Here is a 26553-nt window from a genome sequence, read left to right as displayed (position 1 = left end):
CAAAATGAAAAGAAAAAAAAAAAGAGATAATAGAAAAAGATTCACAGATGATCCAGATACCAGTTAGTATGTACGCGTGGTGCTCAGTTGCAAAGTCACGTCTGACTCTTAGCAACCCCATGGACTGTAGCCTGCCAGGCTCCTCACACATATGATCAGCGATTTCAACAAGGGTTCCAAGCCCATTCAGTGAGAAAAAGAGTCTTTCCAACATGCGATATTGAGAAAACTGGTTATCTGCATTTGTAATAATGAAGTTAGACCCTTACCTTACACCATGAACAAAATTTAACTCAAAATGGATAAGAGATCAAAACATAAGGACTCTAAGTATTAAGCTGCTAGAAGAAAACACAGTAGAAATGCTTTATAACAGTGTATTTGGTAATGATTCCTTGGATATGACATCACAAGTATGGATATGCTATCAAAAGTATGGGCAAGAAAAAAAGATAAACAGGACTACACCAAAATCTGAAACTTCTGTGCATCAAAGGACACTGTAGAAAAACAATCCGTTTCTGCTTTTGTGGAACTTTTGGTTTAGCATGGCAGCCAGTCTTTAGATGAGTGTAACACAAACTGTGAGAAAGATATTGCAGAACTGAATTATAGAAGGTATAAAATTGCAAAAATCCCTAGGGAAGTGCAGCCATGAATAAGCTGGACACATTTTCTTTTTCATCTTTCTGTTATAGCCCGCAGGGCCTGGCCCTGAGCAGGTCAAGAAATGATCCTTAACTCTTTTGTAGTTGAAGTTTCAAATTCCACTTCTCCTAAAATATGGAGCATTAGCACTTTCACTGTGGGAGTGTAAAATCTTAATGGGGTGGTGGTGATGGTGATGATTAATTTCAATTTAGTCTAGTGTTATTTCTTTTCTGAGCATTTCAAGACATTCCCTATAACCAGGGATATCCTAACATGTTACAGAACCAGTCTGATGACTACTGATTTAAAAGCTTGAACACTGGTGAGAGCTAAATACTAATTAAAACTCAAAGCCAACCACAGAAAACTGGGCAAACTTAAAAATGACTTTCCAGATAATACCAGACCTGATTTAAAAACAAAGAAACTTCTTAAACTTGCCTTGTTTCAGTTTAACTTACGACTTCTTGCTTTCATCTTAGCACAAAAGACATGCTAGTCACCTTCTGAATACTGCATCATCAAACATTAGTGATTTGCTTTCCCTGTCACCCTACTCTCAGGTTGGATGAATCTAGATTCTTTCACTTTTCTTCTTTTAGACCCTGTGGAATTTGATTACCTGCCTGACCTCTGGAACTGGTACTGGCCCTACCAGAGTCTCAATCTAGGGATCTAAAATGGACTGAGACCAGAAACCAGCAAGCCACCTCAGGCCACTTACAAACAAGGATATAGTCAGTTAATTGACAGTTAATTGCTTTGAAGTTCATGTGATGAGGGCTCTCCTAGCTATGAAAGTCAAGGATTTTAGCAGTTTTGGAGGAATCCCATTAAGTCTTTTGTTATCACCTGTTGTGTGTCCAAGTACGCCTCTGAGAGGCCCAAGAATCACCTGGAATATGGGGGTTGGGAGAAGATGGCTATGAATTAGAAGAAAAAAATAGATATCTGGTTTTCAAGTCCAAAAATTGACACAAAGAGCATCATTTGGGTGCCTCTAACGCAAGATCTTGACCCTTCCCTTTCCAGAGCTCCAAGACCTAATGAAATAACTTCATTTCAATTAGGCTAAAATTCCGTGCGTTGCTTTGGTTCAAATTAACTCAGGGAATTTAAAAAACGAAACTGATCTGGTTTCCTGCTGAGTAAAACATTTTGAATCTAGTTGTGTAGGGAGGAGTGGCGAAGGACTAGTTTGAGGGTTATTTGATTCCAGACACTGCTTCCAGGCACTTCGGCAGAATCACAGAGATGGGAACGCCCGGAGTTTAGTTACACTCCCACAGTCGATGGAATTTTTCTGCTGTTTAAGAGGTAGGCAAGAGCATCTGCCAATCAGAAAACGTTCAGAGATTTGTCCAAGGTCCTACAGAGTGAGTGATCCACCTGAGAGAGCACATATCCCAGGGTACTCGCAACTGATTCCTTTTCTGAGTTTGAAAACCCAGACCTACCATTACTTGCTCTGTGACTGGGTTAATCACTACACAAGTCTCGGTTTCTTATCTGTAAAATGGGTCGAATAAGCCACATGAAGCTGCTTTGAGAAATACAAATTTAAGAGACCCTGAGTTCACTGTTAGTTTCGTATGGGGTTTTCTTTTCCAATCTAAAAGAAGAGCTGCTTCCTCGCGCAGTGTCAGCGTCTTGAAGTGCCCCACCCCCGCTCCATACCCATCTCCCACCCCACCCACCCCTTCCTTGAATTCGTGTGTCTGAACACAGTTCTAGTCCAGACTCTACCGCGTAGTGACACGAGGTCAGGCAATTTCAATTCTCAGGGTCTCGGTCGCTGCCCGGGACAAGGGTACGGTCGACCCCGACCTTATCAACATGGCTACTGGAAGTGGCTTGCAGGAAGAAGAAAGGTGCGGCCCTGAAGGATCACTTCCGCTTCCGTTGGTGCAAAAGCTTTCACTTCTCGTGCTACCGTGACTAAGATGGAAGCACTGCTGGAGTCGCGGTCCGGACTTTGGGCCGGGGGTCCGGCCCCCGGGCAGTTTTACCGCATTCCGCCCACTCCCGGTTCCTCTGTGGACCCGGCGTCCGCGCTCTACGGGCGTCCGATTACGCGCACCCAGTAAGCTCTCGGCGCCTTAGCCTGCGCAGGGGGAGGGACGGTGGGGCCTGGTGCTGCCGGCCGGTTCTGGGAGCCGGGGAGGTCGAGAAGACCCCGGGGCGCGCTACCGCGGGAGCTCGGGGAGGAGGGTCTCGGAGAATGAAAGGCGCCGTGGAAAGTCAGAAACGAAACCCACGGCTCGGGAAGCGGGCTCGTGCTTTCCGCCGCGCCGCCCCTCGCCAGACCTCCCTCTCTCTCTAGGAATCCCATGGTGACCGGCACCTCTGTCCTGGGTCTCAAGTTTGAGGGCGGAGTGGTGATCGCAGCAGACATGCTGGGCTCTTACGGCTCCTTGGCTCGTTTCCGCAACATCTCTCGTATTATGCGAGTCAACAACAGCACCATGCTGGGTGCTTCCGGAGACTATGCTGATTTCCAGTATTTGAAGCAAGTTCTCGGGCAAATGGTGTAAGTCATCTAGAGAAGAGTAGTTGCCAAGTGGGGAGGGGAACCCACTGTTTTTTAATCCCTTCAGAAATTTCTGCGGGTAGAGGGCAGGGAGACTTGCTGGGGGTGGAAGATGTGAGAACTTTTGCAAATAGTTTATTTCAGTGGGTTTAAATAGGGAAGATTGTGATAACGTCTTTTGCGGGTGGATGGAAATCCTGACTTCTGTTCTCTCCCTGTTCTCACAACCGATTCTTCTAAGGATTGATGAGGAGTTGTTGGGAGACGGACACAGCTATAGTCCTAAAGCTATTCATTCATGGCTGACCAGGGCCATGTATAGTCGACGCTCCAAGATGAACCCCCTGTGGAACACCATGGTCATTGGAGGTTATGCTGATGGAGAGAGGTTAATTTTAAAACAAATAATTTCCTTGAGCACCCAACCTCTAGTGCCTTTGTAGTGTCTGTCTCTTCCCTCTGAGTGAATCCCACTTCTGCCTCAGACACTATAGTCCCATTCTTCAGCTAAGATACAGAAACCTAAGATGACCTATTGTGTCTTTTTAGCTTCCTGGGTTATGTGGACATGCTTGGTGTAGCCTATGAAGCCCCTTCGCTGGCCACTGGTTACGGTGCATACCTGGCTCAGGTAAGTAGTCAGTTGAGGGGTAGAAGACAGAAGGTAAGGGCTGTCTGCTTGTTTTACCCTTTAAATTCTGACATGAGAAACAGACTATGTTCCCTGCTGCTGGGTTTATTTTTGGTCCAGAGGCTGTAATGACAAGGTGGGGTATGTCCTGGAGTGAGTCAGTATATGTATGCAAAGTGAGGACACCCATGAATTTCCCCTTCAAGTGGGTCTTAGCACAAGTAAGCAGAATTCATTCCGCTGAGGCAGTAGGTGGAATGTCAGCTTTTCACTCATTTATGACTCTTTTTACATCGTGGATTTGCAACAGATCACCAGGTATTCAGCCCGTGGTATCTCCTATGTTTTTTCCCCCTATCTCCCTAGCCTCTGCTGCGAGAAGTTCTGGAGAAGCAGCCAGTGCTGAGCCAGACGGAGGCCCGAGAGCTAGTGGAACGCTGCATGCGAGTGCTGTACTATCGAGATGCCCGTTCTTATAACCGGGTGAGAAGTATGAATAGTAAATGGGGATCTAATTGGCAGGCTGTGCAATTCCTGAGTCTCTATACTTTGAAAAACAGGCCGTTTGTGTCTCCTCTTTTTCACATTTCAGAAAAACCCTCCACTTGACCTTTGACCAAGCCTGAGACTTCTTTGATGACAGGATTGGTATTTTCATTGAGAGCTCTGCTTTTTTTTTCAGTTTCAAATCGCCACTGTAACTGAAAAAGGTGTTGAAATAGAGGGACCCCTGTCTGCGGAGACCAACTGGGATATTGCCCACATGATCAGGTGACTGAAATTAAAATTACAGTGGAATAATAGTTGGGAGATCCCTGGTTGTAGTAAGGTTGGTTTTTCTGGAGGTCTCAACCAAAAATTCTCTGGGCGGCAAGGGTTTGGGTTGTAGAGAGAGCTACTTTTGGGAACTGATTTCTCACTATGGCTTCACGATTTTATCATCTTTTTTATAGTGGCTTTGAGTGAAATACAGATGCATTATCCAGAACTGAAGTTGTACCCTTCTTCTAACTTTGAACTTGGCTGGTTCAAAGGTACTATTCTTTTGTAAAATAAATAAATCCTTTGAAGTGCTGGCTCAGTGGTTGTGTTGTTTGACTAAGTCACACCTATATGCCATCTCCCTGCGTGGTCAGAGAACTCTGGTTCTTGTAGCACATATAGACTGTTCTGCAAAATACAGAAGATCCACTACTATCTTCATTTGGGTCTGTACTGAAGGCTGCTTTCTGTATAAGTCAGACTTGATCTTTGTGTGATAATACAATTAGCTTTTGTGTTTAACACTTTTCTTCAACATCCTCACCCATGCACTAGACTAAAATAACAGACTTTCTGGTTAATGTTGACTGCATATGCAATTTTAGTTAAAATGTCATTTCAAAGATGGAAATGTAACATCTAGTAGAGCTGTAGATTACTCCCAAACCAGAAGTAATAGCCTTAATCCTGCTCCCATCCAACATCCTCACCCTTCATGGGGAAACCTAATTTTGACATATAACCTAAATGTTTATTTCCAAATCTACTACTGATTTCTAGCACTGTAAGAACTCTTAGAAGTATTGTGTGTTCACTAAGAAGTCCTGTAGTTGTGAGTCAGATCAGTTGGGAGTTATCAGCCAGTTCTTTTACCAGGATGGTGTTAAAAAAACTCAAAAAACACCGTGGGTAATACTGATGGTGTATCTTTTCTAAACCTCTTTTTGAGAAACTAGTCTAGGCAGGAAACCCCAAAACTATTACAGGCATACCTTGTTTTTTATGCTTTGCAGATACTGCAGTGTGTTTTACAAACTGAAGGTCTCTGGCTACTCTGCTCGTAAGTTTTGGTGTCATTTTTTCCAACAGCATTTGCTTACTTTGTGTTATATTTGGTGATTCCTGCAGTATTTCAAACTCTCATTATTTGTTATGGTGATCAGTGATCTTTAATGTTACTACTGCAAGAAAGATACAACCTGCTGAAGACTCACCTGGTGATAAGCATTATTTGGCAGTATTTTTTAAGGTATCTAATTTTTTCAGACATAGTGCTATTGCATATTTAATATACTATACTATAAACATATGCACAGGAAAACACAAAAAATTTGTGACTCGCTTTGTTGTGATAGTTGGTTTATTGCGGTGGTCTGGATCCCAACCTGCAGTATCTTCAAGGTATGCCTGAAAATCAGTGAGGTGAGAGCTGAGGGAGAAATCAAAACCCTTTCACTTGTGTCACCCATGATTACAGTTAGCAAAATTTAAGCAAAAGAAAACCATCAGCTTTCAATCTGAATTTCACACACTCAGTCTCAACACGAAGTAGTCAATAAATACTTGTTTATTGATTAAACTGAATTATAAAAAACAAAACAAAAAAAACTTCCTTCTACTACTAAGCCATGCAGGCAGAATCCACAAAAGTAATAACTTCCTGGCCAAAACCCAGCCGATCCACTGTTGGTATTATGGCCTTAGAAAAATCACCCATCAGGAAAGTCATACAGTGTGCAGAGGCCAGGAACCCAGCTCTGCTAAGTCTGGGGCTGCTGCGGAGACTACCAAAGAGAAAGATTAGTCACTGTACATAAGAGTTGACCATAGTTCTTGAACTTTCTGAAAGGCAAAGTTTTGACTCAAAAGTCCATATTCTGTCAAAATGGCATCAGGCAAAAAGCTGGGGAAGAGAAGCCCAGGTGGTTCCTCCATTCAGTTTTCATATGCCATGGGTTCACAAAGCTGGCCAAGCTGTTTACGGAAGGGAACACTCCAGTTCACTATATTATAGTGTGCTGGGAGTTAAAAAACACAAAAACAGATGAGGAGAAACAGGTGGTATACCACCAGGCCCATCACATTTTGAGCACCTCCCAGTCTGTGAAAGCCTGTTCAAATAGGGTCACCTAGGAAAAAAACCACATTGCTTATAAATCCATTTCCCCTCATTTTATTAAATGTTCCACTTATGTACATTTTAAAGATGAACCATTTACAAGCCTACACGGGTTGCCTCCTTGGCTCACAGAAGGGAAACGTTGCAGAAAGCCTCAGGATGGACAGGAGGACAGTATAGCTGTGGGAAAGGTAGACCTGGATTTTTTTTGCTCCTTTTCTCTGTTACAGTACATTTCAGTCTATAGCCATGAGTACATACGATTAAAAAAAAATCCCTCATGCAAATTGTAGAAAAAAATTTCTTTCCTTGAAGCTGGCAGTGAAAAATAAAGACTCATGTCTTTTTCTTTGTGCACACCCTTATGTGTTTCTTCTTCAGGTCAGATTCTTCTCTAAGCATAAAGAGAAATAGGGGAAAGCCACAGGGTAAGCAGGATTTCAACAAGTGGTCTTTTTAAAGTTCAATACAACTTCTTGCAGTTAGCTGCTGGCTGGAGGACATGTGATCCCTTGAACAAATATGCTGTCCACTTAATAGGAAGTTCGACAAAGCAGGGACTGCCCCGTGGATTGCAGGATGAAGACCCATACACTGGAAATGGCTTCCACCCTAAGGTTCTGTGTGATCACCTCAGTACCTCTTGCTTGCTAATGACCCATGTATGATCCTTTGTCCAGAGGGATGGTGTAAGAATGGGGAAGGGGGCCAAGGATCACGAGTGCAAAGAATATTGGTTTTGCTGTGTTTTTGTTTGAGGGAGGGTGGTGAGGAAAAAAAAATCTACTCGTCATTCTGGATGATTAAAGGTGGTTTCATGCATTTTTAAAGCCACAATTTTATATCTAGAGTTGCTGTGAAAACCAACATCTCTGGAGAGGGAAGGAAAGAAAGGAGAAGGAAGAGAGAGTTCAGTGGGATTCTTTTTCCATTTTCATTTTTATATAAAAGTGTTAAGACCACAATGAAAAAACTTTTTTATCCATATATATATATAATAAACCAGTTTGTGAGCTACAGTATTTGTCTTTCCCATCTTCAGAAATGTTCTCACATTGACAATGGTTGGATAGCATCATGCCCAAAGACATTGGCCACACAGTAAAACAAACAAAACCCAGATGTACTATGATACAGTTGAGGTAAAAGGGGAAACAAAAAATTTAATATTCGCCCACAAAGGATTTTTTTTTCTTTTTCTTGATTTTTGTCAGAAAAATACCAAACACAGTGATTTAAATTTAAAAAAAAGTCACAAAAACCTGTTTTTAGCAGAAGTGAATGACCAACAGGCCAGCTCATCGGCTCAGACGTGATCGCTATAGGTTCTCCTAATAATCCACAAATCCACAGGGATGTATATAAGTCAACATCAGGGGGGAGTGGTGGCATAAAATTAAAAAATATAAACCAAATACCCCCACTTGGTATACCCCTTTATCCTCTACCCTCCCTCACGCTTTCCCACCCCTACTCCACATCCCTTTATGACCCCAACACTCAAATCTCCATCAGATCTAGGTCAGCTTCTTCAAAGCCATAGAAAGACTCGGTCTCGCTTTCACCCTCAAAGAGCTGGTGAAGGCTTTCAGGCTCAACTGTCTCTTCAGGAGACGACCTGGGTCGAGGAGTGGAAGCTGAGGGTTCCTCGGACTGTTCCCCGCTCAGCTTTAGCTGCTCCTCTAGGGAGGCAATTAGCTCCTCCTGCATGTCAGCGTTTCGTGTGGGCGAGTTCATGTTGCCATCGGGGCCAGGCAGCACGCTGGCCACCAGGAAGGACCGCTGAACCAGCTCTGGACAGTCCCCAATAACACCAAGCACCTCAGCCAGCCAGTCCAGAACTAGCTGGAGCAGGACATCAGAATCACACGCAGCATCTGCCATTTCCCGAGCCTGCTCCTTCCACTTTTTGTGCAGGAAGTTCTTGACAGTCCGCTTGATGCAAACATCTAATGGCTGGATTTTGGAGCTGCAGCCTGCAGGGACAACCGCAGGCAAAGTGCTAGAGGCGCTAAGCATGGCTAGCACCTCTTCTGATAAGTGAGTGCGGTGACAGTCCATCACCAGCATGCCTTTGCTGCGCTGGCAAGCCGTGTGCTTTTGCCACACGCGGGTTGACCACAGCTCCATGATCTCATCGTCACTGTAGCCACTCTCCTTCGCCTCTAGCAAGATAGAGTCTGGCACGTTAGCAGGCTGATCCATCTGTCCTCGGTAGAAAACCAGGGTAGGGAGGACAGTGCCATCTGCCAGAATGGCCAGTACCACGTCACACCAAGGCTCCCCTGTGCCCACTGTCTGCAGGGCATTTTCCTTTCGGTCTTCACTGCTCAGTACCTCCGTATCAAGGAACAAGGAGATCTCATCAATAGCCACAATCATAGACAAGGACAAGTCCTGGTTGTGAATTTGCCGTTGTACAAATTCAATGAAGAGTCCTGCATTCTCCGCCACGTCCTTAGGTAGAGTGTGGGCCACAGCTCGCCGTGCGTGGGGAGTCAGGTGGTGACGCAGCATGAAACGCACAGCCCACTCGTATGAGATCTTAAATCCCCCCTCCAAGGAGCGTCCTATTTTGGTGGCTTTCTGGAACAAGGTCTCCTCATTTACAGGTAGCTGTTGCTCCCGCTGGGTCAGCACCCACTCGGCCAGCTTCTCTTCCGCCTCTAAGCTCAGATACTTGCCCTCCAGACTCTCCGCCTGAGAGGCCTGGAATCGCCGGAGCCAACGCCGGATGCGTCGCTGGGGGTTTCGGAAGTGTTCAGCTGCCTGCTCCGTGTCGCAGCATAGGGCAAACAGGACCACTCGAAGCTTCTTCACAGAAAGCTGCTCCTTCTTGCCAACCCCACTGCTACTACCACCCCCTGATGCTGGCTCAGGCTCCTGGGTGACTGGGCTCCCTTCATCCTGGTCATCAACATTCAGACATTCGGCCTCCTCCGCAGCCAAGGGTGGAAGGGCTAGAGTCTGGAGATGCGTGGGGGTTGGTGGTGGCGTCGCAGTTGAGGCCGGTGACGGGAGTGCCTGGGCCACGGGGGCTGGCAGCTCTTCAGGCTCAGCTGGGGTGACACCAGCAGACTTCACAGTGGCAGCTTTATTAGAGGAGAAGGAAGGAGGAGGGTACAAGTTTTTCAAGTTCCGGTCGTGAGCTCGGTCACGAGTCTGGCCATGCCTAAACAGTTAGCAAAGAGGAAGAAAAAGCTCAGTTAAATTAGGAAAACAAAATAATAATAATAGTAGTAGTAATAAAGAACAAACATACTATAAAACAGAAATTAAACCATCAAATGAGTTTCTGTTACCTTGATTGAGATATCCAAGTGAGTCCTATGGGAAATAACACAATAAAAAAATGTCAGCTTGGTGAAGAAACAAACCCTCCTGAGACAGTTCTTGAGGTTTTAACCAAAAAATGTACTACTTTCCCAGTCTTATATAAATCTCAGGTAACAATGCTTCCAACTTGGTGAAGTATGTCTCAACAGTGAATGAGTTAGGCCAGGAGATGCACTTGACTCACTATGACCTGTATCCTTAGTCCCACCTCCAACTCCCATCTCTCTTACTCACCCCGTGGCAGGATGCTACTGGATCTATGAGAAGGGTTGAATACCAAATGCTTAGCCATGGCATCTCCCACAGAGGTAACAAAGGTACATGAAGTGCAGGCCAGCTTGCTTCCACTGAGAAAGAGAGTCAAGAGTATGTCAGACAAATGCAGCAATAACTCTACTGAGAGTTAAGCTTCAAGGCTTAAAAAAGAAAAAGAGTGTTCCTCCTTTCTCCTCTCAAATTAATGCATGTCTATCCCCCAAGGTAATATAAAGGATTTAATGTATTAAATTAACAGACCATCAGTAAGTTTGTCATTACCTCACAGAATTTTTAAACAAAGCCAAATACTTGGGGCTCTTCCGTGGAACATGATTGCTGAGAAAGACAAAGAGAAAGTTGTATGAGTTACATGGTTCTGCTCGCTTAACTAGAAATCACCAGCCATTGACAAGGCCTGAACAAAAGAAATGCCTCTTCAATCAATCCTAACCTCAACCCAAGCCTATCACATTAATGTTTCCTATTAATATGCAAATAGATCCTGGAGGTGGGAGGAAATCTATTAAAAGGCATATTCTGCTTGGGGATGGAGGGGTGGTGACCAGGGTCAGAGGCCATATTTCTAAGAAGCGCCCTGGCCGTTGGACCACATTTTGAGTAGCAAGGTTGTACAAAACCAGATTACAGACCAATGAAAGCCAAATAAAGCCGGGTCTGGCCTCTGACTCTGCTAGCAAAGGTGCACAAACAGCTCTAAAAGCTGAAGGGGGAATCACCAGAAGCAGGGGAGGGGATGAAATGAGTTCTGAAGACTCTGAAATCCCAGAGAGAAACACTGGTTTAATCCTGACTCACTTGATCATGTGGTTGGCATAAGCTCGAGAACAGCAGGTGCTATAGCGACACAGGGAGCAGTGAACGTAAGTGGGGAAATGATTGGGGAAGTCTGGGATCTCAAAGCTGCACTCCAGACACGTCTGCCGGCCCATGACACTCCTGTAGAGAAACAAAGAAAATCTTATTACTGCCTCAGGGGCCCACAAACTATACAGATTCAGGCAACAGACTCTGCTTAAAGGCTACCAGATGACACTGGCTCTCGGGAACAGCTGTGCCCACCCGGCCCCCAGCCTCCAGCAGAAGGCACTGACATTTTCCTAACAGCTCTCTTCTGGACGTTGCGCTGGACAGGGGGGTAAAGGAAGACGGGCAGAGGGTCTGCTGAGGAGGCCAGTGGCGCTGCTTCCTGCAAGCTGCCAGGAGGTCCATCACTGGAGGGTACAGGAGCAGTTCGTGGCTGCCCCCGGGAAGCCCGGATTGTCACCTGGGAGTCAAGGGAAGGAATAATTAGACACTACCTAGGAAAGAACCTCAAAACACTGAAAAGCTCTATTCCTCCCCTTCTTGGATCCGTGAAGGGAATGTGGACAAACCCTTTACCTTGGTGCCTGGTTTCAAGCCTTCCAGCTGCTTGGGTTTACGGAAGGTTTTATGGTGCTGCAGCTTGTGTTCAATTTTGTCCTTGGCAAAGAGAAACTGCAGCCGGCATTTGTTGCAGTGATAAACATTCCTCTTCTGAAGGGGAAAAAAAGAGACAGAATCCTTTAAAGGTTCCCAATGAATTTTCTTCCTGAGGAGAAGGTAGATCATTGCCAATCATAGCATTCTTTCCATCTTTCTGTGGATAATTTAACAGAGTTAAAAAGAAATAGACAATGTAACACTAAACCTAATTTTTCAATCTTTATCTATAACTTTATATATTTTGCAATACAGTTACAAGCCTTATAAGGTGGTGAGAATCATCATGGTCCATGCTCCCAGAGAAGGATGGGCTGAAAGCTAGGTTAACTAGGTCCTTGGAGCATCACCCACTGACCTGCTTTAACAGCTTGGCTGAGTGGCTTAAGCTTTACTTGCCCACTACTTTTTTTTTAGTTTAGTTATCGTTTTTATTTGAATTACTGTCAATGTTCATTTCATCCTTGATAAACTATAAGCTTGAGGTTGTCTTATTACTTTATCTTTACAGTGTGGATGGACATTGCTACTACTGGATATTCTTATTTTTTTTAAAAATACAATAAAATGTACATGGTTAAAAAAAATCATATTTTTATTTTGTACTCCTTCATGTGGTAAGTTTACCTTCAACTCCACTCCTCAGTCCCCTTCCACAGAAACAACTTGTTACCAGCTTCCTGGGTATTCTTTCACAGATAGTCTGTGCATATAACCATATAGCAAACTCAAATGTCTCCATTCACCACCCGTTTTCCTTTTCCTTTTTTAACAAAAAACAATAGTACTTTCTTACACAGTGCTGTTTTTCCCCTCTTAACACATCAACACATACAGATATGCCTCCCTGAAAGGCCATTTTGAGGATTCAGTCTGCCCAGTATTGAAACAAGACACATGTCTATGATTCCTTCCTAGGATAGCAAAGGCTCTATAACCTCAGCTACAGGTGACAGTTCCTACACTAGTACATGGAAATACATCAGTGGTGGATTACAGCAGTCTATGTGTGAACCTAAGAAGTTGCTTACAAGCGAGAAGCCAGGGCACGTGTGCACACACGTGGATATTACCCACCGGCGCACCCATCTTGTTCTCTATTTTGTTTCCTCTCTATGTACTCTCCTCCTCTAGTGGCTCCTTTCCTGCAGCATTTTAAAACAAACACTTATGTTCCATCTTCAAAACAAAACAGCAGCAGCAACAACAAATTCTCCCTTGCTACCTCCTTCCCTCCATCTGCCACCCCTCGTCCTACCCTTCATAAATTTCTTTAAGTAAGCTGTCTCCATTTCCTTACCTCTCATTCATTTGTCCCACTGAAATTTGGCTTCTACCCTGCTGACCAACAAAATGGCTAAATTAAAGGCCAGCCTCTCACGTTTCCATCTTGCTGATACCTTCTTGCAACACTTGACCACACACTTTCTTTCAAAATGCTTTTGTCCCCGCCTCTTCCTCGATATCGCGACTCTTTGGATTTTCATTCCAGGACTATGGCCCTGGCTTTGTGGAGAGAAAACTCAATGGTCCTTCACCTTATTCTTAATTTGGGGGTTTGGGAGTGGGGGTGAAGCTTACCATTTACAAGTATAAATCTACTGGATATATATAATGATGATTTCTAAGTATCTTTCACAATTCAGGCCTCAGACCTGTATATCCAACTATCTATTTAGTACTCAATTACACTTGATGTTCATAGATACTGCCGACTCAGAACATCCATCCAAACTTAGACTCCTCCCCTCAAAAGTTACCTTCTCCAGTGTTCCTATCTCAGTATAGTCTCCCCATTCACCCAATTACCCAAGACAGAATCCTGGGCACTATTCTTAACTACTCCCTCACTACATTCACCTAATCCATCTCTAAATTACAGATAGCACTTATCTTCACAGTATCTTGCAACTCTAATCCTCTTTGTCTTCATTTCAAAAGCCAATAGCCACTATCATCTCTCAGGTAAACTACTGAAAAAGCCTTTGGCTTGTCTCCCTAACTCTTGGAGCAGCCAGTGTAATCATAACTAAAAGCCAATGTGAACACATCACTCCAGGATTTAAAAATCTCTTCAATGGCATCCCAACATCAATTTCTTTTTTAATTAACAGAAGTCTGTATTTTATGTTGATTTGCTTAGTATTTACATACACTCTTTTTTTGATTCTAGGTTCCCATCCAGGATACCACTTGATATTTTACTAGTCACGTCTCTAAGTTCCTCTTGGCAGTTTACCTCAGACTTCTCCCAACAACTTCTCATAATAAAAGTCAAAGCTCCTTTTTTTAAACTATTTTATTTTTTGGCCAGTTAAAGCCACAGGTTTGTTTATTGGTTGTGCCATGAGGCATGGAGGATCTCAGTTTCCTGACCAAGAATGGAACCCGGGCCCCCTGCATTTGGGAGTGCCGTCTTAAACACTGAAGCACCAGGGAAGTTCTGCAGACTCCTTTTTATGGCTCTAGATTCTCCACGATCTGTTCTCTAACCTCCAACCTCCCCAAACTCTACACACTCCAACCACACTGAACTTTTAATTCGTTGAGCCTCCCTGTGCCTCTGAGCATGCTGTCCTTCTAGTCCACTTCACCTGGCTCATCCTTACTCATCCTTCGGGTCTTGAACATCCCTTTTCTTGGAAGACTTGCAAGGTTCCCAGAGTAGATTATGTTCTTTTTTATATTCTGTATTTCCCCTAACACAACACTGTTCCTGCTTTATTGTACTGTTTAACTGTCCTGTTTAACCACTAAATCTCTAGCATCTAGTCCAGTGCCTGGTACGTATTACTGAAATTCAATACATTTTTCAAACTCACACATATAATCTTCTCTACCAAAATTATTTGCCTCGCTCAGTCCTGGCCCCAGCAACCATAATTAAACAGGGCAATTGCCTGGTGTCTGGTACCTGGTGCCTCATGTAATGCTGTTGGAACGCACTGCCATTCTTGAAGACCTTCAAGCAATAAGGGCAGAGCAGGTGCCGAGTATCCTCATGGATCATCCGAAAGTGGACATCTACCTCAGAGTAGAGTGAGGAGCGGTACTGACACACCTGAATCACATAAGGAAAATAAGCTAAAAGTGAAGTGAACAACTGAGGCCTTAGAAAAGGGGAAGCAACAAAAATGTTAACACAGAAAAAAATATTTTCCTAAATGTACAGAAATCAAGTTATTTTTCTGATTTTATAATGCAGGGTTATGTTTGTGATCATTAATTCAGCCGTGAAATATAGTAAAAATGGGAAGGACAGGAAAGTCTTTAAAGTCCAAATTCTGGCTGAAGGAGCTATCTCCACAGGGAACATTCAGGAGACAGACACACCCTCACTTTAAGTATTTAATTTATTTATTTGGCTGCACTGGGTTTAGAACTGCATGTGGGATCTAGCTCCCTGACCAGGAGTCAAACCCAGGCCCCCTGCACTGGGAGTGCAGAATCCTAGCCACTGGGCCAACAGGGAAGTCCCAGACACTCCCTTACTACAGGTATTGCGTTCCAAGACTGGGTTCTTCAGCTGGGTACATGCAAATATCCTTTATGTTTTTCTCCTGCATGAAGAACCCTGAAAACAGAACCTGGGTTCAGTATTTCTTTTGTATTTCCTCAGTGTTCCTTAAACTGAGTATGTGCAATAGGTAATGGACAATGTTCATTAGTGGATTCTTCACATTCAGCCTGAGAGCAAAAGACTAAATAAAGCTTCCTAAGGAAAAGGCAATACCTGGCAAACATAAGGCATCTCTCCAGGCTTATGAGTATCCTTCATATGCTGGAGAAACAGTGGCTCACTCTCAAATGCCCACTCACAGATCTTGCACTTGGCTGTAAGAAGAAAAATAATCGATAAATACACCTGAAAATAAGACCAAACTCCTGCTGATTCATAATCTTTATTTTCTGACTCCTATATCTTCATTTTCAATAGTATCAGTAACTTATGAGGTCTCTTTCTTTTCTTTAAAATGGTTGTCAACAGTTGTCTTGGTGATAAAAAGTATCCTTCTGTCTCTAACTCAGACGTCTTCAACAAAGCTCCACTGTAGATTTTGAACTCTCTACAAGACATTTAAACATGAATAGTCCACCATCTACTATAACTTAATTCAGCTTCCTCCTGCTTCTCATCATTTCTCTTCTCAATTCCCTACCTCCTCCTGGGTTCAAAACTTAAGCATTATCCGACTCCAAACTTTTGTGTTCTATCACCATTATTTCAAAATGCATCAAGGAACTGTCACTTCTGCATTCTCACAGGTACAAACCTGGGACAAGCCCAGCTGCTAATCAGTTGGCTTCCAATACCTCCTATCTCCCCAATAAATAGTATCTATTCTTTATATACCATTGTCAAGTAAATGCTCTTAAAATACTGTGTTACTTCATTCCTCTGCTCAAGGAGAGACGATTATCTCCTATGAATAATTCAACAGTTACTGAACATGTACTAAACGAGGACAAATAACAGATATGTCCTTAAAGACATACAACATGAACAGAATTTCTCGCCTTCTTATGAGTTATTGCTAACAAACTGAGATAATTAAACTGTAAAATTAGCCATTTTATCAAACTTCTATATAAGACTGCAATTCTAAATTTTTGGCAAGTATTTTAATTGCTACATATTGTGAATTATACAGGCAAAATACAGTTATTTGTATTTTTCTTAACATTACTGAAATTATTTTCAAGTTTTTACAAACACATAAATTGTAAATTTGAAGCTTTAAGTGCTTATTTACTGTCCAACCCCTGCCCCCCAGTCCCAAATGAGTGAAGCTGAAATAAAACAAATGAACAAAAACCAGAGGTTTTAAATCTGGGGTCCAAGGAGGAGATCTTAGGGAACCCAGGTATCCCCTGAAACTATCTGCAATGAGTGAAATGTTTATTTTTCTGGGAAGTTTTGTGTTGATTCTCAAAGGTATCTGAAACCCATTTAGAACCACTTCCCAGAGGTACATTAGGTATGAGAACAAAATAAATAAAAAATTCTGCCTAGAATGAGGAAAAGTTGATAACATAAGCTGAACCTTGAAAGAATAGTGATTTGCCACACAGAGAAGACAAGAGAAGAACTTGAGCAAAGGCATGGAACTGCATGACATGTTTGGGAAACTGTAACTACTGGCATGATAATCTTTTCTCCTGTTTTCTTGCCCTTTACCTCTCAACTCAATTCTCTCAGCTTCTTTTTTTCTTTTCTAGAACACTTTAAAGCATTGGTATTTCCCAGCCTTCTGTCCAAGCCTTTCCCTAGTCTGTGTTTTCCCTGGGCAACCTCACTCACCCTTAAAGGCTTTTCCTATATCAGCTCTATTGTTACAGCTGTCTCATAATACCAATAGTAACATTTATTAAACAATTTCTAATGCATAAGCAACATCCTAAGATTTATATGTATTATCTCATACAAAGCAAATCAGTGAGAAAGGAACCAAAGCCATCAGTGGATTTAAGGGATCTCTAATAACCCTTTATACCTGTTCTAAGGGGGAAGGAGTTGATTTGAGAAAGATTCAAGAGGGAGAATGACTGATTTCCCAAAGTGGCCATCCTAACACTGTCCCTCCCAGCACGATCACGCTCACCTCCTGAACACCTACCACAGTCTCTTGCTTTGAGAAAATAGGTGTGAAATACTATAGATTCTGCTTCCTGCTTTCCAAATTTGGAAGGACAGATCCTTTTTGCCTTTCTAAGGTTCATCCAATCTCATCATTCCATGTTTGTGTATATATATATACCCATGACTTTACAAAACAAGGGGTTCTCCCTTTCCCGAGTCTTTCTTCACAAAGAATCCTCCTGACACGTGAACACAAGCAAGCATCCATCCCTCAACCTTGCCTCTTCCTTAGTCTATTGCCCTTAAACAAGTTTAAACACAATAACCCATTGATGTTTTGGCTATAATTCAGGAAACTTGAAAATGAAGATAGATGATATTAAAGATTTATGATTAATTCTGCTATATCTTGATAAAGATACTATGGCTATGCATTTTATTTTATTTCTTTCAGGCTGGAAATGAAGTTTACTAAAGTGTTAACTATATCAGCTGGACTGATCAAGTTTATACTTGTTTAAACCTGTAGTTATCACAAAGTGTGATTTCCATTAGAACCCGTAGCTTGAACACAGATCTGGTTGCTCAGGGCATGGAACCCCAGGAAGACCACTGAACTCTGTCACACTTGGCCTCGGTTTGTGGCAGAAGTCCCATTCTCCCTGGGTGTCTCCCATGGCACTTGCTCCGTGGCTTGTGCACGAGTGATTTTACACATGCAGAGCCGTCTAAGTGTTTCAGAGTACGGTAGTTATGCATTTGCTCATGTGAATAACCAAGTGTGTCTCTTCCCATCACCCTTCAGAACCCACATTCTTCAGGGACCCATCCTAAGTGTTCCCTAAGATTCCTGATTGCGGTCCATGTAGAGTCACGAGATCTGCAGTGGGTGTTAACTCTTCAGTAAACATCAGCTCTCTGACCTCTTGGCCCCATGTTAAGAGGTGCAGATGGAAAAAGGCCATCTTTTCTGATGAGGACAGGAATGCCTATGTATTTTAAATGTCCTTACTTTTCAGAGATATATAATGAAGTATTTAGGAGTGAAACATCATTATATCTATAATTTAGTTTAAAAACACTTCAGAAAATAAAAAAAATTTTCAAAACTAAAAAGAAAACAATGGATCTCAAGATATTAGCACGAAAAAATAAGCTACTTTCATGAAGGATCTGCCACAGATGCAAAAAAAAGGTAGTTATAAAAGAATCCAAGAGCAAAATTGATACATACAAAAGCACAGAAAAGGCATTTACGCATTTACCTGTTTGGATCAACAATGTCTCAGGTTTTTCATCGTAAGATACTCAAAAAATTAAAAGTAAAGGATAAAACAGTGGTAAACGAAGAAGAAAAGACTGATGAGGTTCTGCATTGTCCACTTTGTTTTTTTCCATTAGGAAGAACTTATCTTATTAAGTATAGTACAATATGTAAGTGAAATAACACACTCCACCAGATTCTGTATAAAAGCAGATGTTTTCACTGGGAGATTCAGATGAGTAATTTGGACTTCCTATCACTGACAGTGAAGAACGTGGGACCTAACTTAGACCACGCTGCTACTCTGCTACATGTGGTGTTATGATGGTTGATCCCAATATCAACTCCACCCACAAATTGTTACTCCAAAGTTCCACTGCCTACTATGGTAACCACCAGTATACACATGGCTAGAGAACACATGAAATGGGATGAGCTCAAATTGAGACTATTTGCTCTGGTATACACACTAGATTAAAAAAAAAGAATTTAAAATTTCTCATTAATTTAAAAACGTTGATTATATGTTGAGATTATCTTGGCTATTTTGAATTAAAATAACTATTAATTTCACCTTAAAATATTTTTATTTCAAATGACTACTAAAAAAATTAAAATTACATACATAGCTCATTACATTTTCTGTTGATCAGCACTCATCTGAGCCACTCATGACAATCCTACTTCCTTTGACAATATGACCACAGCCAAAGAGATATAAAGGGAAAACAATTCTGCCTTACAAGGAACAGACTTAGGAAAGACACAGGAAGACATGGCCTCTTTTTTATCTGCACAATCTTACATTTGAATGATTCCTGAGATTAACACAGCCTTCCTGCTAGAAAGCCAGAGATAAGAAAACTGTTGAAAAGTAAAGACTTAAGTTCTGGGCTTGAAGCTTACTCCACTTTGAGTTTTCTCAGTTAAAGGATCTAATGATAGATGTCCTTAATGTTTAATCCATTTTTAGTCAAGATTTTTAATCTGCAGCAAAAGCATCTATATTATGCATATTTTTCTGTCTCAACATGTTTGCTCATGCTGTTCCCCATCACATAAAATCTTTTCTTACTATTTTCCATCCACCTAAATCCTTCTTGTATTTAAGACCAACTTTATCCATTACCTATTCTCTGAAATCCAGCCACAAGGATTTTTTCCCTACTCTGAACTACCTATCATTCATATCATCCAATGTCTATATTTATAGTAAATACATAGTCTTGTTCTCAGATTTTCCTAGTTAAGCAATTTTTGTCTCTTCAACAAAACTAGAAATCCCTTATATGATAAAGGAAATATTTCTAGAAGACTGGATTCAAATCCTCACGTCACCTTATTAGAAGTGTACGCTCTTAAGTAAATGACTAAATATTTCTGGGGTTGTATTCAGCCTGTTTCTCATCTTTAAGATGTAGCTAACACTCCAACTCATCTTATATTTCATGAAAGCACTGTCTTAATGGTAAAGTACTTTATAATATTATCTTTTATCCTACATAAAAACTACAACATTACTAACTAAAGTGGAGACCCAAATATAGATGCTTGCTCCTTCTATAAAACAATCTAGGTAACAAATCCTTAAAATATATCTCTCTACAGTGGTCCAAGGCCCCTAATAATTTGGAATCAAGCACTGAACTCAACTTAAGCTTGAACAGAATAGAAGCCAGGCTTGTAATAAAACAGAATAAGTGAAGTACTCACTATAAACATGCAAAAAACCCTGACACTGTTACCCACATATGAATAAAGGGCTCCCCACTAGTGCCATTCATTGACTGAAGAACAAAGTCCACCTCTAGAGTCCATGAACTCCCAGACTTACTGGTTGACTCATAGGGACTGTGAACGTTTTCCAGGTGGCACTGGAGCTGGAAGGGGGTGGAAAACTGACGGTAACAGTGTTGGCAGATAGTGTGACCGTCCACTTCACCGTTCTGCTGATCAAGTTCTACGTGATGTTTCATATGGTTCATAAATCTGTAGCAAGCACAAAGGAAAAGTACAGACAACATAAAAAATCAGAAGCCTTGGAGAAATATAACAGCGGAATCACACAACAGACTTTACATGTGTCCCCCCACCCCCCACCTTCCCACCCAACTTCCTCTTTTAAGGGAGAGTCCTTTTCTCAGCCCAGAAACTAAGAGAGTTCCCGAAACTTTTCTGAGAAAGGAGATGCACTGGTCTCACTCTACCCAAAGTTATCTTTTATTTATTGCCACAGTATCTCCTGGAGTATTAGTTATTGATTTGATAACCCTGAGCAAGAGAGGATATAATTAGGGCCATTCTCCAAACAGAAAAACTTAAAACATGTAAGCTTTCAGCCTTCACTTGTCCAAGGTAAGTTCCAAGGCTCTTCAACACTCACCGAATGTTGTTTTTTAGCCTTTTGGTACAATGTGGGCATCGGAAAGATGTGGCGACCTTAGGGAAGTTTGTGAGCTGGGCTACTGTGCCACCATCCCGTCCATAGTAGAAGTCATCTACTAGCATAATGAGCTTGGTCTGGACGGTATCACCCACATTCTCATTTGGCTCTGGTACTTTGGTAGGTGGTGACAGAGCAGGAATAGGTGTAGAAGAGGGAGTGGAAGCAACAGGAGCTGTTTTCTCAGGGGATGGGGGCTTTGCTGCTGATGGGACACTGGGTTCTGAATCCAGAGACTTTCCTTTCTTCTGGTATTCAACCATTTCTGGGCAACAGTACTATAAAGAAAGAAGACATCTGATCATCCCGGTTCTCCTGGGGGCTGGGATGCATGTACTCCTCAGGTCCACTAACATCCCTTGGTAACAGTTTGGTTCTAGGTATTCTCACCTAGTTTCTACCCTGCAGTTTTCTACAATGTCCAGGTTTCACTCTCTTTCATGTGTCTGTGTGTGTGTACTTATAGATATATGCCACTCCAAACACCATACTTTGTACTTCTTCCTGTTTTAGATACTTGAACCACTTGCTAGTATAAGCTAGTTCTGGGGTCCCTGGTAGGAAGAAGTCCCAGCCTTGGCATCTGGACAAATACCAAAAAATGAAAGGCTTGAGTAGGAAATTGTTTAATAGCTCCTGATTCATCCAATGACACAATAAAAAGAAAATGAACTGAGGCCAAAAAGTTCTGATTATCTAACAAATCTGTCCTGTGAAGTTCAAAATCTACCAACTAAGGAATTAAGGTCACATATGTTCTGATCTACTTGAGGGACTTCAAATGTTTCCCATTACATTTTTGAGTTCATTCTAAAATAGGCCAAGAGCATAACCCTTTAAAAAGCTTCCAAGTCGTTTCCGAGTCCTTGCCTTACACTCCCCCAAGACTACAGGAAGTAGACAGGGAGTGGCGGCCATTTACACTGGATCCCTACCACAGGTGATATCACTTACACACATGTGACCTCTCAAAGCTTCAGTAACACGGAAGTGAGCATTACACTGTGGACATATCTTCCGTCCACCATCCTGGAGGTCAAATACTGGGATGGGTGAGGTCACTGGAAGAAGTGAGAACACGGTAAGATTAGTAGGATAACGCTAGAAAAAGACTACTGGCCTCTTGGGAAAAAAGGTTATTAAACACTTCATGAAGGGTATAACTAAGGTTGGTAAGCAAGCATGAGAAATCACTACGAGGCACATTCCTTTTACCATTCTTCTAACTTTAGGCCAGGGGTTGGCAAATCACAACTCGTAGACCAAATCCAGCCAGCTACCAGTTTCTGTTTGGCTAATGAACTAAGAATGGCTTTTATTGGGTCGGCCAAAGAGTTCGTACAAGTTTTTCCGTAAGTTGTTGGGGAAAACCGAACGAACTTCTAGGCCAACCCAATATATTTTCTGCAGTTGTTCTGGTTATAAATCATGGTAAAATATACTTCACATAAAATTTCCTCTTTACCATTTTAAAATGTTTGGTTCAGTGGTTAAGAACATTCACATTTTCATGCAATGTCCAACACTCTTTTCACCCCTCAAAACTACAACTCTATACCCATTATAATTCCCCATTGTCCATTCCTCCTACAACTCTAGCAACCACCACTCTACTTTCTGTCTCTGTGAGTTTGACTACTCCACATACTGCAGGTAACTGGACTCACACAGTATTTGTCCTCTTGTGACTGGCTTATTTTACTTAGCATAATGTCCTGAAGGTTCATCCATATTATAGCATATATCAGAATTTCTTTCCTTTTTAAGGCTGAACAATATACCACTTAAGTATTGATGCTTTTGAACTGTGATGTTGGAGAAGACTCTTCAGAGTCCCTTGGACTGCAAGGAGATCCAACCAGTCCATCCTAAAGGAAATCAGTCCTGAATATTCATTGGAAGGACTGATGCTGAAGCTAAAGCTCTAATGCTTTGGCCACCTGATGCAAAGAACTGACTCACTGGAAAATACCCTGATGCTGGGAAAGACTGCAGGAGGGAGAAAGGGACAAGAGAGGATGAGATGGTTGGATGGCATCACCGACTCGATGGACAGGAGTTTGAGCAAACTTCAGGAGTCAGTGATGGACAGGGAAGCCTGGTGTGCTGCAGTTCATGGGGTCACAAAGAGTTGGACACGAATGAGCGACTGAACTGAATACACCACTGTATATATATACACCCTATTTTGTTTATCTATTCATCAGTTGATGAACATCTGAGATGCTTCCATCTACAGGCTTTTGTGAACAACGTTGCTGTGAACACAGGGGTAGAAGTATCTGTTTAGGTCCCTGCTTTCAATTCTTCTGGGTATATATACCCCAAAATGGAATTACTAAAACATGTGGTAATTTCATTTCTCATTTTTTGAGGGACCATCATCCCATTTTACATCCCCACCAGCAATGCAAAGGGGTTGCACTTTCTCTACATCCTTTACCAACACTTCTTTTCTTTTTCTTTTTATGGATAAGAGCTATATTAATCGGTGTGAAGTAGTATTTTCTGTAATTTTGATCTGCATTTTCATCATTAGTGATGTTTAGCATCTTTTTGGTGCTTAATGGCCATTTGTATATCATCCTTGAGAATTCCCTATTCAGCTCCTTTGCTCATTTTTTAATTGGGTTGTTCTTTTATTGTTGGTTGAGCTGTAGAAATAGTTTATATATTCTGGATATTAAGTCCTTATAAGATACATGATTTACAAATATCTTCTCCCATGAAAAGTGAGTTGCTTTCCCACTCTCCCTAACCCTAACCCTTTGAGGCTCTGAAGTTTTAAATTTTGAAGTAGTCTCATTTATCTCAGAGAAGGCAATGGCAGCCCCCTCCAGTACTCTTGCCTGGAAAATCCCATGGACAGAAGAGCCTGGTGGGCTGCTGTCTATGGGGTCGCACAGGGTTGGACACGACTGAGCGACTTCACTTTCACTTTTCATTTTCATGCATTGGAGAAGGAAACAGCAACCCACTCCAGTGTCCTTGCCTGGAGAATCCCAGGGTCGGCGGAGCCTGGTGGGCTGCCATCCATGGGGTTGCACAGAGTCGGACATGACTGAAGCGACTTAGCAACAGCAGCATTTATCTACTTTTTCTTTTGCTGCCTATGCTTTTGGTGTCATATGCAAGAAAATACTGCCAAATCCAATGTCATAAAGTTCTCCCCCTATGCTTTCTTCTAAGAGTTTTAAAGTTTTAGGTCTTTTATTTTGGGATACAACTCATTGAGTTAGTTTCTGTATATGGTGTATGGTAATGGCCCAACTCCCTTTTTTTGCATGTGAATATCCAGTTTTCTCAATACCATTTGTTAAAGGTTTTCATATTTTTAAAAGGTTCAAATAAAAGCAAAAGAAGAGTAAGATTTTCTGACACATGAAAATAAAACGAAATTGAAAATTCAGAGCCCATAAATAGTTTTAGTGGCACACAGTCATAAGTCTAAGGCTACTTTTGCACCAAAATGGCACAAAGTAGTTGTGACAAAATCATACTGTACATGAAGCCTAAAATATTGACTATCTGGTCCTTTACAGAAAAGGTTTGCCAAGTCCTATTCTAGGACTGAAATTGAAAATGGTTATGCTCATAACCCTTCTACACCTGAAAACCTCTCTACCAAATCTCAACTTTAAAATCTAGTTGAGAAATCCATCTCTTCCGCCCTGAACTATCTTTTGATTATCCCATTCATCTCTGATCACTCAATCCATTTCACTAGTCTCAAAAGCACAGTTAACAAGAAAATTCCTTTGGGCTGACTTAGTTACACTTTTCACAAGTGGCAATCCCCTTTACTACATTAAAGTTTCTGTGATAACAGACTATAGCAACTATACCCTATTTTCTCTATTTCACAGTATAGACTTCTGATACAATAAATACTTTATGCTAATGTTTTTGAATGATTGGCTGCCCAGAGTCTTTCTGATTATCGTACCTTTCACTGAAGACTCAGGCCCGCTGGTTCTTTGAGAGCCATGTGCGGAGCTGTTGTTGGATACCACCACTGGCCCAGGACTCTGGCCCAGGGAAGGGATGGTGTTAAGGGTATTCACCAGTTTGGCCACTTCATTGCTATTTTCACCTGTGACACCAGGCCGCTTCACAGTGACAAAGCTGGCAATGCTCACTGCAGGTGGAGAGGGGAAGGAGGGAGCTTTGTTGGCCAAGTGATAACCATCTGTTCTCCAGCCACCACCCATCCCAGCTCTCCGTCTCCTCTTCCCAAGCCTCACCTAGTTTGGGATTCTGAGTCTGGCTGGATTGGCCTGGAGGCTGAACAGCAAGGTGCCCCAGGGAGGTCGGCTGTGTGGCAGTGGGAGTGGTGGAAGTGCTGGGAGTGGACTTGGTCGACTGGGACTGGGACTGTGGGACGGTGCTTCGGATGGTGAGAGTGGCTGGGATGACGGTGGTGAAGGTATTGGTGGTGGGCCGCACAGGCATCGTGGAGCCTGGCCTCACAGGGGTCATCTGAGAGAATACTTGTGGGACTCCAACTGTCGGCTTAACAAACTGGGTACCTGGGGCTTCAAGAGAGAGACAAAGAAAAGCACCAAATCTTGGTTAGTGAGCTCTCCTATAACACATTCCCTCTGTTTACTGGATATACTGGAATAGGAAAAGATTATTTCCCCAAACTGATGGAAGTAGTTAGCCTCAGTAATCAGTCCTAAAAACATTATAGTGAAAGCAGATTTCCATCAGCTCTTCCCCAAACATCTTAGCACGCTACCTTTTCTATTCCAAGAGTAAATCATGAATAGCCTGACCTTGGCATTGGAAAAGAATAACGGGTATAGAGTGGGAAGCAGTATGGGTATACATAGGCCAAGAGGCAGAGCTGGTTCTGAAAAAAATAATCCTTCTTTCTCAGAATACTAAAGAGTCTTTCATTCTCTTATACAAACTCACATAGAAGACAGACTATGTATGCCATTCTACCAGGATGTCCCAAAGGTGAGTCTCCTGGATCAACTATAGACAAGTCACTTACAAAGATTTAAGAAATATCAGAACTACATAGGATAAGCTCAGACCTGAAGGCCAAAATCCCAATGAGCTCTAAGAACAATGACAGAAACTTAGGAAGACAAGCTACCTTTACCACAACTAAAATAATATAGTATTTTTTTGGCCCAAAATGTAGTAAACACTGAAGATAGAACCATGGGCAAAATTACAAGATTTTAAAGAATTACCTTTCAATTTAATTTCTTAAAAAAAAAACCCAAAAAACAAAAAAACCCCCTAATCATTGGCAATATTCATCCTCAAAGAATATGCCACTTGTTTAACTTATATTCCAAATCCATGCTGTAAAATGCAAGCAAAATAAGTTTATAAGTCTACCACGTAAGTAAGTAGACTTATTAGGAATACAGAATTTGGGAGTTTGCATTAATAACAGTCCTACAGGATAACAAACAATAGCTGCATAAAACAGCAGAAACAGAAAAATAACTATAAAAACCCTGTTTTACTACCTCA

General features: G+C 42.0%; 2 protein-coding genes across 8 annotated transcripts in view; one reads left to right on the top strand and one right to left on the bottom strand.

Annotated features, from left to right (window-relative positions):
• The first annotated feature begins 2562 nt into the window (after window positions 1-2562).
• PSMB4 (proteasome 20S subunit beta 4) lies at window positions 2563-4889 on the top strand. Its single transcript, XM_065927040.1, has 7 exons — window positions 2563-2734; window positions 2975-3181; window positions 3423-3569; window positions 3731-3812; window positions 4179-4295; window positions 4495-4583; window positions 4766-4889. Exons 1-7 carry the CDS (start codon window positions 2595-2597, stop codon window positions 4776-4778), a joined length of 795 nt encoding a protein of 264 aa, XP_065783112.1. The 5' UTR covers window positions 2563-2594; the 3' UTR covers window positions 4779-4889.
• Window positions 4890-6731: 1842 nt separating this feature from the next.
• Window positions 6732-26553, bottom strand: part of POGZ (pogo transposable element derived with ZNF domain) — a 45833-nt gene continuing 26011 nt past the window's right edge. For 5 of the 7 annotated variants that reach the window (XM_065904221.1, XM_065904242.1, XM_065904199.1 and 2 more), the window contains 14 exons: window positions 25302-25592; window positions 25004-25222; window positions 22012-22118; window positions 20998-21335; window positions 20449-20603; window positions 15503-15603; window positions 14684-14830; window positions 11689-11823; window positions 11400-11572; window positions 11104-11244; window positions 10567-10623; window positions 10264-10376; window positions 9996-10020; window positions 6732-9865 (listed from right to left, as the gene is read on the bottom strand). In XM_065904221.1, coding sequence (XP_065760293.1) covers window positions 8194-9865; window positions 9996-10020; window positions 10264-10376; window positions 10567-10623; window positions 11104-11244; window positions 11400-11572; window positions 11689-11823; window positions 14684-14830; window positions 15503-15603; window positions 20449-20603; window positions 20998-21335; window positions 22012-22118; window positions 25004-25222; window positions 25302-25592 — 3674 coding nt within the window. In that variant the 3' untranslated portion in view covers window positions 6732-8193. The remainder of the gene's footprint in view (window positions 9866-9995; window positions 10021-10263; window positions 10377-10566; window positions 10624-11103; window positions 11245-11399; window positions 11573-11688; window positions 11824-14683; window positions 14831-15502; window positions 15604-20448; window positions 20604-20997; window positions 21336-22011; window positions 22119-25003; window positions 25223-25301; window positions 25593-26553) is intronic. The other 2 variants (XM_065904208.1, XM_065904233.1) reach the window with 1 other exon arrangement.

Source organism: Muntiacus reevesi, chromosome 1 (assembly GCF_963930625.1).
Source record: "Muntiacus reevesi chromosome 1, mMunRee1.1, whole genome shotgun sequence".
Taxonomy (NCBI): domain Eukaryota; kingdom Metazoa; phylum Chordata; class Mammalia; order Artiodactyla; family Cervidae; genus Muntiacus; species Muntiacus reevesi.
Note: the sequence above shows the minus strand (reverse complement) of the source record. Positions and strands in the feature narration are given on the sequence as shown.

What these genes read in the sequence shown, in the direction of transcription:
- PSMB4 (XM_065927040.1), top strand. Translation starts at nt 2,595, where the DNA reads ATGGAAGCACTGCTGGAGTCGCGGTCCGGACTTTGGGCCGGGGGTCCG. An exon ending in GGTTATGCTGATGGAGAGAG is followed by an intron (nt 3,570 to 3,730) that starts GTTAATTTTAAA and finishes GTGTCTTTTTAG; the next exon opens with CTTCCTGGGTTATGTGGACA. An exon ending in ACGGTGCATACCTGGCTCAG is followed by an intron (nt 3,813 to 4,178) that starts GTAAGTAGTCAG and finishes CTATCTCCCTAG; the next exon opens with CCTCTGCTGCGAGAAGTTCT.